The sequence below is a fragment of the Calypte anna genome, chromosome 5A (genome assembly GCF_003957555.1).
Source record: "Calypte anna isolate BGI_N300 chromosome 5A, bCalAnn1_v1.p, whole genome shotgun sequence".
NCBI lineage: Eukaryota > Metazoa > Chordata > Aves > Apodiformes > Trochilidae > Calypte > Calypte anna.
Genome location: NC_044251.1, coordinates 33,695,422 through 33,709,087, shown reverse-complemented (window position 1 = coordinate 33,709,087; position 13,666 = coordinate 33,695,422). Strand labels below are relative to the sequence as shown.

At 36.2% G+C, this 13,666-nt stretch overlaps 1 protein-coding gene across 1 annotated transcript in view; it reads right to left on the bottom strand.

The window, feature by feature from the left end:
* TDRD9 (tudor domain containing 9) overlaps positions 1 to 13,666 on the bottom strand; it is a 65,898-nt gene that overhangs the window by 20,170 nt on the left and 32,062 nt on the right. Inside the window, exons 9-20 of the mRNA XM_030452257.1 lie at positions 12,895 to 12,953; positions 9,809 to 9,863; positions 9,577 to 9,661; positions 8,859 to 8,916; positions 8,196 to 8,300; positions 7,116 to 7,213; positions 6,610 to 6,741; positions 5,775 to 5,934; positions 5,624 to 5,687; positions 5,073 to 5,136; positions 1,560 to 1,604; positions 615 to 668 (exon numbers count right to left, since the gene is read on the bottom strand). Of these exons, the coding sequence (XP_030308117.1) occupies positions 615 to 668; positions 1,560 to 1,604; positions 5,073 to 5,136; positions 5,624 to 5,687; positions 5,775 to 5,934; positions 6,610 to 6,741; positions 7,116 to 7,213; positions 8,196 to 8,300; positions 8,859 to 8,916; positions 9,577 to 9,661; positions 9,809 to 9,863; positions 12,895 to 12,953 (979 nt within the window). The remainder of the gene's footprint in view (positions 1 to 614; positions 669 to 1,559; positions 1,605 to 5,072; positions 5,137 to 5,623; positions 5,688 to 5,774; positions 5,935 to 6,609; positions 6,742 to 7,115; positions 7,214 to 8,195; positions 8,301 to 8,858; positions 8,917 to 9,576; positions 9,662 to 9,808; positions 9,864 to 12,894; positions 12,954 to 13,666) is intronic.

The window sequence follows — 13,666 nt, the reverse complement described above, 5'->3', positions numbered from 1 at the left end:
TTAACACCACTTTGTTTATTCCAACAAAAGAAAAATTCCTTTCCTCCAAAAGCTACAGCCTGACTGTTTCAAATCCCCATCTCTGAGCTAAGATCCTACTGGATGTGCCACTCCTACAGCCTCCAGCAAGAGCCATCTCCTCATAACATCAACTGTGGCAATTAAACTACTTAGGAATCCATTCCTCCCAGGTACAGGTATGTGGTCTTGCTAACATAAAAACCACAATCTGAAGGCCACTCTCCACAAGAATGCCCATGTGGCTTTGCTAACATTACAGTGATTTTCCTCACCTCTTTCTTTTATACTGTATATAAAGGGGATATCTACAATCGCTTGAGAGAAAAAAGAACAGAAGGGGAAATATTTGCTCTCCATGTTAATAAAGCTTGTTTGATTTTGTACTTCAAGTCCTAATATTCTCCAACAACTTTAAATAGTGCCATCTCTCCTTCAAAGAAACAATGCCTAAAAATTCAGAATTTATTTAAAGGAAATTTATATATTGACACATACGTAACCATAAAGCAGGCTTATGCAGGATCTCAACATCTGTAGAAAATACAGGAAGTTACAGTCCTTCTGCATATAAAAATTATTATTTACTGTCTTACCTCTCTGACCTTCTTAATATGAACACAATTTGATTGACCCCACTCAAGCTCTTCCTGGAAAAGAAAGCACAAAATGTAAATGCAAAAATTACTAGAAACATTTTTCTTCTACTGCTAGCAAGGTTCTTCTCATCCTTCTGTGTAGACGACAGTAAGTTATATAAAGCAATGGAACATTTTTGTCTTATTTCACAGCTATCGTTGTATCTATTATCAAATGAGTGTTATATGTATGAAAACAAGACAGTTAAATATTTGACTAGTCAACTATACTTTGATTACCACCAATGCACTTGTGAGTCATCTAAACTTTTCATTTAAACCCACAACTCTAACTCTGTGCTGCTACTACAGAATCTTCTTTAAGAATCTTCTTTATCTGGATGCATAAATATTATCAGACAGATTCTGGCCATCTTGGCTTCTCATTATAACTCAGCATCTGTTACATACTGGTGTTCATGAAGCTTATTCCAATCCTCTGACAGAAGCAAGGAAAAAAACTGTTTTATTTTAAAAATAGACTGAAAAAATAGTGTGCATACTAGTGGTTTTTATGACTGATGCACATAAAGATCTTTCATCTTTCAGACTTATTTGGTAGAGGAAGAGTTGTGCGATTCTCTAAATGAAAAAATTGGACATGCATATTAAAAACATTTCTTTCAACTACAGCTCATTTTGCCTTTGCAGATTGGATTTCAAACCTTTGGCCACCGTTCATTTATCTGTGAAAGGAACCACGTAAGGGATTGCCTTGAAATACTGAGCACTGGATTCAGAGCTCATGTTCTGTCAGTGCCTACGCTCCTGTCTACCTATTAAAAAAAATCCCAACCATTATGAAGGAGGATTTCTAGCAAAAATTCCTCACTAAGAGCATAAAATACTCCAGCACTGAAGTCATTAATCTTGGGTAGAAAAGAAGAAAGAAGTTTAACTGACCTTTGGATGTCTCAACTTCCCCTTTTCTTTGCAGGCCTGCCATGCCTAAGAAAGAAGTGGTACAGTATTCTGGCACAAACTATTGTTTCAGCAATAATTCTTACAAATACTAATGCAATGGTAAAATGATCAAGTTTTTTCCATACCTACACTGAAGATATCTTTTTAATATCAATTTAAAGAATCAGACATCAGGATACAAATATTTAAGTATAAAAGAGTATAAGGAAATCTGAATCACACTGATTTAGTTTAGAGAACACTTCTTCAGATGAACTCTTCCAACATCCCACAGAGCAGGGCCAACTCAGATCAGGTTTTTGAGGATACTGTCTATAAAACCCTGAGTAAGCTTGGCTGACCTCATGGCTGAACCTGCTCTAAGCAGGAGACCTGACTACTGACCTCCTCAGATTCTTTCCAGCCGTAATTATTTAATTAGGTCCTAGACTAATGTAATGCTCACCTGGTTGTTTATTAAGCAGATCAAAATATTTCTCACTGTCATGAACAGTCTTACTCTCTTTAGTTGAGGGTGGGCAAGAACTCTGGGTCTTTGTTTGCTCATATATAAGCACACAAAGTGGTATGCTGGAAATTGTAACTCTGAGAATATGTTATTGGAGGGCTCAACGTGTAGCAGGGTTAGAAATGTTTTATCACAATATGCTAAAGAGTTAATTGCTGTAGGAAGACAACTATTCTGCCTTCAAGTCAGCTTATAGGTTATGGGATACAATTCCACATCTACAGACTGAAAAGGAGTTTAAACACTATTGAATAAACTGCAGCTACATACACTGTCTGACTTGCCATCAGCTCCTGCAACTGAATTGGAAACACAGCATTTCAGTCGCTGTATTTCTGGACATAGCTTAGAGATTCTTGATTGTGGCACATTCCAAAAGCACATCGAGAATCTTAAGTGCCAAGAATTTAAAGGAGTAAGTCCTGATTTGTGTTGGGACAGGTACAGTAGCCACCTGATAACTGACAGCACAGCAACATAAAAAAGGCTATCCACCTAGTTTTCTGAGAGGATATGGACAGAGTAATAAAGCACATGCAAACATTCATCAATAAATAGAAGAATATGAATGCTTTGATGTGATACTGTAATAAAGCAGGCTTGCCTTGAGACAAAAGTGAACTGACTGATTCAGATACAATTCTGATACAGATGAGGCCAGAAAACAGGAATAGAAGAGAAATTAACATACAATATTAGTGACAATAATTTCAATAGTGGCAGCAAATTTGACAGATGCCTGCAGAATCCATTTTTCCAGTTTGACAGCAAGTCACCTCAATGAATTCTCCAGGTCATTTTTTTTCTAGTACTCAGCCATTCAAAACACAAAGATGTCACACCACACACAGAAATACTGCACAAGAAATTCTGGTTGAACATTTGGGTTTTTTTCCCCTGGACGGGAAGAGCAGAATATAAGTAAGCTTTCACTGAAGTAAAAAAAGCCAACATACACAAAAATGGAAGAAATTAAATCTGCAGCTGAAGATTTTGGAGACTTCAGAAGAAGACAACGTGTCAGGTCACCCATAATGGAAAGATTGTGTTTTGAAGGGCAAGTTCCTCCAGCAGAAGCTTTTCCTGTGCAGCACCAGCTCTGCTGCTGAGGACACAGAGCACCCGCTGTCCATGGTGCTGAGCTGCCCAGCAGCCACTACAAACAGCCCGTGGGGAGAGAACAAATCCTGCCAAGCCAAAGATACCATCCTCATTCTGTCTGAGAATTTACCAGCCCAAAGTGCCCTGAGCTAAAAGGGAGCTACCAACATCACTGCATCTCTGACATTTTATTTGTGGTTAGTACAATGGAGAGAAATGCCACATAAAAGCTGTAAATTCTTCAGTGGTGGCTAAAGTGAATTTATGAAAAACTAGAATTTTCTCTGATCATCAGTGGATTGTCGACACAAAAGCTCAACAGTAATTTTGGAAAAGATGGTGAGTCATCAGGATATTAACATTCACAGCCAGAGACAAAAACCAAGACAGTCCTGCTTTAATCTGATACTAATTTTCCTTTAAACACTGCAAGCCTACCTTGATAAGCTGATCGGAAGTGAAACACAAAAGATAAAAGAGGCAACCTGCTAACATCTGTAAAGCAAGTTCTAATTTATCAGACAGAAGGAAGTTGACACCACAGCAGTTCAGTCATTTTGTATCAGTCAGTACTACTTTCAACAACAACCTGTTCCCAGGTAAATCTGAGCTGAGATGGGACATGATACAGACATGTATTAGTTAGTGAAAAACAAGACTTTTTTTTGCAGAACAGACTCTTTCCTACTGGAATTTCATCCTGATTACTGCTAATTGAGCAAATCACAAGAGACAAGCTTACCAGCCTAGATAAATCAATAAATGCTGTATCATATTTATTTTTCTTTAAATATGTATGCATACCATTTAAACAGCCGAGGCTGATGAAAACCATTTTGCCTCATAAAACCTTTCTTTTTTTCCCCCCTTAAAATTCAGTTTATTAAGAAGCATAACTTAGTATGATAAAAGACTCTCCTGAAGCACTGAAGGCTGTATGTTCTGGGTATATGAAACTTGCAAGACTCAGATGTGTTGCAAATACAAATTTCTTGTTGCCCATGACAAGGCTTTTATCATTCCCTCCTAAAAAGGCTCAAGAACAATTTGAAAAGAAGTTTTCCAACAGCACAGATGTAGACAGTGTATTAAGACAAAGGAAAACAGACCAAGCAGACATTCAAGTGAAGCATGTGAGGTCACAATACCAATAAGTATTATGGTTCAGAAAACTTCAGTCTTCTAAGATCTGTAATAGCTGCAGTGAGATCCTCAGTAGGGCAGAGGAAGCAGATACTCTACATGAGAAACCTGATCAGCACTTCAAGTTATTCAGTCCAGAAACTTCACTCTGCTTACTGGTTAGCCACCACTTTTTCTGTTGGAGGCAATGAGACATCACCTTCATAGTAGCTATACACAGGTAAACCTTCCTGAGTTGGAAAACATTTGGCACCCCATGTGAAACAGGTCCTTTATTGAAAGGATCACAGAGTCAAGAGACTCTGAACCTCCAGTTCCCATCAAGTGTAAAATGTGCTCCTACTTTGACCAAGCAGAAGGTTGAGATAAGAACCATGCTCTCAGTCTTTCTCTGCTTTTCATGCTCTTTTCCATCTGCTTAGTAGAACAAATATCTCAAAAACCATTGGAGACTGAAAAGTAGGATATATAGTCAGAAACAAAGCCCTGCAACCCATTTTTTTATCCATTTCTTGCCGCCTTATTTTGGTGTGGACTTGTGAAGCTCCTTCACTGTGGTAAAAATTAACCCATCAGAACTAATGGCATTACACAGTGAGACACAGGCTTCAAAAAGCAACATGAAGTAGCTAGGACCAATGTGAAGGTCTTACCAACTTTCAGCAAGTTCAAAATACAAACGTGAGAAGCTTAGTCTCAGATCTATCAGATTTCACTGGAAGCCAGGAAAAATTACTTACCTTAAAGGCATTCACAATTGCAATACAGTCACTCTTGGTATTCCCAGCAAAGAAGAGTTTGTTCCTGAATATACAAAGAAAACCAATTGCCAACTATTTATTTTTTTAAAATATCAAATCTGACATACAGCTCAAAATGCTCTACATCTTCTAGGTCTTAAATATACAAGGTCAATATGCTTATTGTAATTATTTATTCTTATTCACATCTCCTGGCTGAAACTAAACTGTGTGAGCAGGACAGCAAGGATTTTTTTCAATTATTTAAAAAAACCAAAGCATTTTAATACACTGCCACACGTTCACACGAGAATGACAAAGCTGAAGTATCAGGTCTTGCACCCAGAAAAGGTAAGTTAGCTCTGGGATACTACTTAGTTCACATAGAAATAGATTTTAGTATCTCATCTGCCCTGGAAAAGCTTCCTTTTGCATTTCTTGGCACTTAGACTGAAATTTAGACTCATGACACGAGAATATATATTTAAAGGTAAACTTAGTCCTCTGCACTCAATTGTGGTCAGGAAATTGTAAAATATCTAGGGTTATACCTGTATCCATCGACATGCTGCTTGAAAGGTACTACAAAAAAACTCCGCAAAGAGAGTGCTGCAGCTACAAGAGAGGAAAAAAAAAAAAGGTAAAAATGTGCAAATCACTTCCTTTTAGAAAAATGTTCTCATTTTGGTTTTTTTCAGTTACCTATAATAAGGCATTCTTCTAAGCACCCGAAGACGTGCCCGAGGACTATCAATTTTCCAAGATGTAGATCCACTGGCAAATGTGTCAATACCCTTCCTAAGAAAGTCAGCTCACCATCATGTGGATCATCTTTTTGCACACAATTTGTAAGTGCTCCCAGCTAGAGAAATGAAAATGTATTCACTTGTAAAAAGTAATGAAATAAATATAAGACCAGTTTGTAAGAAAACAAGGCAAGAGGTAAGCAGTTATCTCAAAGCAGTATCAATTAGTATGAAAACTGTAATTAAGGTGAGGTTCTCAAATCAGTTTAAGAAAACTATTATTTTGAAACCAGAACTTCTATTACATCTACTGTATACGAGTATCATTTCTTATGCACTCTGAAAAAGTTTAATACAATGAATGTTCTACCTTGCATCAACTTTGTAACTGAAAATCAATATCACAACTTCCTTGTAGAGGTCAGAAGGGGATCTTTACACTGACCCCTACACATTGAAGGGTGTAAGACTGTGATTTTGCTAATTATTGACAAACAATTTAACTTGAAGTTCCAGTTGTCTCTTCCCCCCCTATTCTTTCCCACCATCGATGCTAGTTTAAGCAGTATTATTACTCTCTGATGAAATTACAGTTCTGTTTTAATGAACTAACTGCAGAAATTACACTGAAGAGGATGGTAAGCAAACAACAGTCAAATGTAACAAAAGATTCTCTAGACAAAGTTTCCATTTCAGGTTCCCATTAGGACTCCTACTACCTTAAATACCAAAAAAAAGTTGTGTATTACATTTTTATTACTTTGATTTAACAATATTAAAAGAATGCCTACCTCTTTCAACTGAAGTATGGTACGTTCAATGTCACCTTTACTGGGTGGAGAAAGAGCTGTTGCCAGCAAGGCTTTTGGTCCCCCCATATCAAGCAATTTTATTTTTAAGACTGTACTTCCCAATGGACAACGCTGAATGGAAAACAATGTTATTGTTACTTCCCCCTCATGGAAAGCATGAAAAAGTATTTTTATATGAAAAACCAGTTAAAGTTTATAGTTTACTAAAGCCTGAAATTGATCCTGTGCTACTTGAGTTTCTTTTGAACAGATTGCTTATTTCTAATCCATATTCATTTTATTGCTATAAAGTATTTCCTGCTATGAGTAAATCTACCTGGAATGGTCTTTACCAGTTATTTATCAACCTGATTTCTATCCAGTTTCCATACAGTTATTTGTAACTACTCAAATCATGCACTGTCTTCAGGAAAAGCAAAGAAAAACTTAATTTTATTGTCTCTGCTACAAAATTTTAAAATTTTAGTGTTTCCCAAATGTCTTACCAGTATCTCAGGTACTAATTTCTCTGGAATACAGTTTATCCAGAAGTCCTTGTGTACAAGCCTGTAACAATACCCTTTGGAAACACGTCCAGCACGACCTTTACAAAAATAACACATCAGCAATCTTTAAGTTGCTCAAGTTTCAGGCTGTTCAAAACCCATCCATCTACAAGTATTCTTGGGCAGCTGAGCAGCATGCAACAGCTGATGCTGCAGGCTGACCAGTATTTTGCTTTCTTTTAGCATACAGGCCTAGGGGAGACATTCTCTCTATTCTTTCCTACATAAGGTCTGATGAAATAATTTTGCTTTCATAGCAGCAGTAACTAACAGAAGAGCCTATACTGTAACAAAGAGCCTATGTGCCTATAGTATACAAAATACGGTCTGTATATTGCTGGTTGCCATAACCCACACCGACCCACAACCAAATGGAAATAAAGCTATGATTGTGAAGTCCTCATTATATTTAGATATTACAATACCTTCATTTTTAAAGATGTCACTGTTATTAATCCATGCAGTACTCTTAACTGAAACTAGAAGACTTCGATATATAAGGTTACCATATTCCTAGAAGAGCTGACTTGAACCTTTTTTTAACCTTGTAATCTTTTTTAATCTTGTGCTGCAAACACTTCTCTATACTAGAGACATTGGTATGGAGTTTTCAACTAATTTTAAGAGTGACAAATAGACAAAGAATTCTTTTATTGCTGAAACTCACAAGAAGGTAATAAATACCTAGAAGTATTTACACCTCCTCTTTAAAAACGGCCAACTACAAAATTTTACTACTAAAACCCAACAAATTCTTTTAAGTTTTATGGCACTCAATTGTTAGTATTTTCAACAGAACACAAACCACTCCTCTGGAAAAATACTTAGGCAAAATAAAACATTCAAGCATAGTCATTTAACCACACTTCAAAATCCTGACATGGTCATGAATTGTATTTTTGTATCAACTAATAATGGCAAAAATAATTCCTGTTCTTTACTGTTCAAAAAACTGAAAAGTAACAGAATTCTTCATGGTCAGCTTCTAAAATGCCTTTCACTTATCCATTGTGATCTTACCTTTCCTTTGATTACAGTTTGTTTTAGATGCCCAGCAAAGTCGCAAACTTTGGTAATTAGTTTCCTCATCACAAATCAAAGTTCTAGTTAAGCAGAAATCTATCACTGCAATTAAGAAAAAAAATCCAGTATTATGTTGCAATTTATCCTCATAACAGTGGAAAAAATACTGGTTCATTCTGTATTACAAAGGGAAAGTTTCTATTATCAGAATTATTACCAGATTTACAAACAAACAGACCCAGAATACTCTGAATACTAAGAGAACTGAAATTAGATTTCAGATATAAATACAATAAATAGTCCAGCTGGAAAAGAATTAAAATGCAGTAATTCCTGAATTTAGATACTGTATATCAGAATTAGCTTAGTCTGATGTAATCATTTCAAACTACCGTCAGAATATGGATAAAAAGCTTAAGGTTCCTGTGATATGCAGTCTGATTCTGCTTGTTACTACATTTAAAATTATTTTTCTTCCCCTGCCAGTTAAGATTAAAATCAATCATCTACTCAGAAGCTCAACTACGTGTTGATATATTCAGATTTTAAAGTCCTCTGTCGTGAAAGAAAGAATTCATGCTTTTTGGGTGTTAGAGATTATGCCACAAAAAAGGAGAATGTTACTTAATACAATGCATACACAGGAGGCAGATGACTTACCATACTTAACATCAGGAACTGTTACAGAGCTTTCAGCTATGTTTGTAGAGAGAATAATCTGAGTTTTGAAGGAAAAAACGAGCAATGAATGCTTAGAGAACAAATTACTCACATTTATGTTTCTACATGAAAAACCCTTTTTCCTATGAAGAAATGTAAACACAATGGCAACCTAGTAATAAGACAAACACTAAAAGAGCAATACAACACAAATAAACTTGTATGTTCTTGTCCTAAGATCAGACAAGCATAATAAAGTAGTACTGCAGATGACAATACAGAGGAAAAATATTTTCTTATGCCTTTGTTGTAAAAAAAAAAACATTGCACTATTAGCAGCAATAAAGAAAACAGAGACCCCAGCCAAAATGCAGGAGACAAAGCAGATGAGTTTCTCATGTACTGAGGGACCACTCTGCTACGCAGTGCCACCAGCAGAATGCTGCTGCTGTGCAGGTGAAAGAATTGACATGCACAAACTATTCTGAGGGATAAAAACAGTGTTACACAGTAATTTAAAGGTAACCTGCTGCTATTTCACTCCTCTTGACAGCTAAACACCAGTTAAAGCAATCTGTTTACACCTTGTAAAAACAAAATTGCTTTGCCCCGTGGCACACCTAGTATTAATTTATATACATTATTATTTACTATTATTGCTCTAGCACACATTCAATAAAGATGAGCACACACTCAATAAATATTCAACAATATTTACTTTTCTGTAGCCAGGAACTGTAGTCAAAAATACACTACTTTGTTCCTCTAATGTGACACGTGAGTGAAGTGGATACAGTTGCCACCTGAAGAAAAATAAATTAGTGGAACAGTTACTGATGCAAGAATATAAAAATTAATTACACTTCTGTGCTACATCATACTGTGTATTTAGAACTCATACAGCTGAAGGATTCGTGTTAAACTTTAAATGAACATGTAATCTAACTTACCTTTTATTAGGCATATCTGAGAGACATGAGTGCATGTATCTTATTTCACTCAAACCTAGGGAAAAATTAATCAATAGTTTGTTTTCTTTTTATTAATCACTAACAATCCTAAAACCAATTCTCATATCTACTTAAAATTCTTAACTTTCATTATTGACTCCTTTTCATCATATAATAAAACAAGTTTAACAGTAAATATAGTAATGAAAACTGAAATAAGAGTCATTCATTTTTCAAGAGTTATGTTGCATAATTTTACATTTAGTAGAGTAAAATGACAATATCAGATATAAAGGTCATCTACCAGTGCCCCATTATTAGCCCTTGTTTCAGTTCCTTACAAGCAATAAAGCTCACCACATATCTGGGTTAGGATAAGTTCAGGTATTAAGCGAAACATGGGTATTACAGGCAAAATAAGCTGTTTCTAAGAACAGAGCCAAAGGAAAAAAAAAAATTAATTGCCTATTTCTGCCTTAACCATGCTACCCTTGGCAGTTACCTTTCCAGTGCCCCTACTCTGGGATATGGATTTCGTGTCTGTCAGGGGAAACCTGACTATTACAGGGGGTTTTGCTGCATTCCTGAGTGCCTCCACAGTCATAAATCTGTTCTCAGAAGCCTAGTTTACTTCTTACTGAAAGTCCAATTCCAAAAGCCCCAGGAGAGACAAGACCTTGGAATGAAACAGTAACTACCAACAAAATCTGTCTGGCAAACATATTAGGATAAGAAGGAGAGCGGGGTCCCAGTAAGTGCAAAAGGAAGAGAGACAAGAGACTGACAGAAGTAGAATAGATAAAAGCTTAGGACAGTTACAGCAGAGTAACTCTGAAAGAAAACCCTAAGGCACTAAGCTATGCAATTCCTGCCATCAGCAAGGACAGGGGAAGCACAGACCAAGCTACCCCCACCTTCTGCAAGCTTCTTGGATGGAAGAGGATGCAAGGGGATGACAACCTAATGTTGCTTTCATTTAGCCTGTCAGCTGGTCTGGCAGAAGCTTGAAGGCATGGCTCAGTAATAATTAGGTCTACACAGCCCAACACAACTTCTTTTTCTAATTGGTTAAGATTTTAAAGAATTATTAGTTTTGCCAACAATGTAACCCATTAGGAACATATTTACAAGACATGTTAAAAATTCACTGCACAATTTAACATGCCACTTTGTATCACCTAGAATGTAGGGACAGACTAGGTCTGGAATCAAAGGAATTGAGTACCAAAGGATATTTATGTATGTGGAAACAGACTCAGTAACATTAAAAACATTAATCTAACATTAAAAAAAAACCCACCCACTGAGGAAGACAGGCAATTACAACAGGAAGGGAGAACACAGCATTTTATGGAGGCAGCTACAGCAGCTCCGTGGAAGTGGATTCTGCCCCATCACTGAGTTCCATGAACAGCTGGCAAAAACCACTTTACAGTACTAAGCACCACACTGATTTCTGTCTGCTGATGTCTCCTCAGCTTGAAATGTCAATGGGAGTGTTATTCTGAATGTACAAAATGGTAAGTAATTTTGAGCACTCAAAAAATCCAGGCATCTCAAATCAGAGTCCTAAATTATGGAGGTTATTTTTACCCATACCAGCTGCCCTCTTATGAGGGTTCTCCTCCCTTTTTCTCCAGTTCTGTGTAAAGACTTTTTGTGAAGAAAATTTCAAGAGGTATTTATTAATTTTGCATACAAGATTAGTTTTGAGTTATCCAGTTACAAAACAGGCCAAGGTCAAACACTGAACAACATAAATAAAAATCAAACCTGAGCACCAACTGATTCAGAAAGCACAATCTACACAGCTTTCCATGAATTTAACAAATGTATTTAAATGAAAAGTTTGATTTAAAGTGATGTTTAAAGTTCTAAGCCATAAGGCAGTTATAAGCTATGGGAAATAACTGCATAGTTAAAAATATTTGGGAACTGAAAGTGCTAATGAGTAATTCCAGCCTGAAATAAAGTCTTGGAAGGCTGTGGGAGTCTCAAAACACACTAGACAAACACCAGTATCAGAGGCCAGAGGCAGCAGAGATGGTCTCCCTACTTCATTAATGGGGAGCTGGAATGGATCCTAAATTGATGCAATGAAGTTAATTCCTTCCACCCACTGATTTTACAGAGACAGCAACTCTAAGAATGGCAGCTCTAACGCCTTCTAGCTGGGGGGGAGCACTCTCCACTATAAGCTACTGTGAAAGTGCAGTCTTATTTTTGTGCTGCTGTGTCATGCTTCCAGCCCTACTGTTAGCACAACTACTGCTAAGCTCAACACTGAAGTCTTACGACATTGATAAAGACTTTACAGAGAATTAGAAAAGCCCTGGTAAGGGCAGAGCTCATTGTGCCCACGGAAAACAGCTGTTCCTCACTGTAAGGGGACTGTCCACTAGAATGTAATCTGGCCTTTTCAAAATTTTCAACTAGCAAAACTTAACATGTTCACGAAGCAAAAAAATACTTGAAACCACTAGGTAACAGGTTTGTAATGCTCAGGAAACCCAGCCTGCAGCCTACTCAGAATAAAACCTATTGTATGCTATTGCTCGAACTATCATTCTTTCTTGAACCTCTCAGCTAGATCTTAAAGGTAGTGTAAGATAACGTAGGTTTATTACTATATATAACTAGTTCTCTGATCATAAATTGCTATGTCATTGTGTGTGCTTCTGAGCATTGCTACTATACCAATCAATATACATGGAAAGAAAAAAACCTGAATCTTAATATCTACAAGAATCTAAATCAGACAACACCATATGAGGGTAAGAAAACACCTCTAAAAGAAACCTAGAAACTTCATACAATGGTTAGTAACAAGTTTAAAAAAACGAGTAACAATTTCCATGGTTTAATTGTAAAATTAATTACTGTAACCTCATTTTAAAAGCATAAAAAGGCTTAATTTTTAACTTGCAGCTCTTTCCATTATTGTCATTTTTAAACAACTGTGCAAGAAGAATACCCAAATAGATCAATCAAACCCAGTTAAACATGTAATAAATTCCTGGAACATGTGGCAGAAGAAATCTCACTACACAAAAAGGCATAATACAGTTTTTAGGATGCATACTTACCTGGTAAAAATACTAGCACACTTCCACGTCCTGATGTAACATTGCAGTTTTCTTCCTCTCTATAAAGAACATTTTTTCATTACTTTTAATACCTTAGTCTACTTTATTACCCCAAGTTATTTTATTATGGAAGAACAAGCAGAACTGTGCACTTTTTGTAACACATATAATTTAACCTTCCTGAAGAAATGGAATTTGAAACGACATTCACAAGTATGCTATCTGAAAAACCAAAGTATATAAACATTTGAACTAGATCAATAGGTTTAGTTCTGCCTAAAATTATGTCAAAACAGACACATTCTTGTTTAGCAATCAAAGTAATCAAAATTAGGTTTCTTAAAATGAAAACACAGTATACTACTGCAGAATTCTATGCAAACTTGTTCAGTACTTTTTCAGGTCTATGTAATATTCTTTGTGATCTAAAATAGAATCCCAGCACATAAAAACCTAAGAATTATCAAGAAGTTCAGGTTATGACAAACTTAGAGGGAGACAGGGAGGTATCTTCAATTAATCTGTTACAAATCAAGAAGCTAAAATCAACATGATACAGAACTCAATTTTTTGTTAATCATTATCCCTGATGGTATGTTGAAAGTCTCTACTCTCAAACTATATGACGAAGGGAGTGTATAGTAGTCAATGGAAGGTACAAAACAATGGATGTGTGTAATAGCCCCTCTGGTACCTGGAAAGATGAAATGCTAATGCCTTTATGTTGTGTAAAAAAGGGAGCTTATTAGTTAAAGGTAGTTTAATTTGGCTA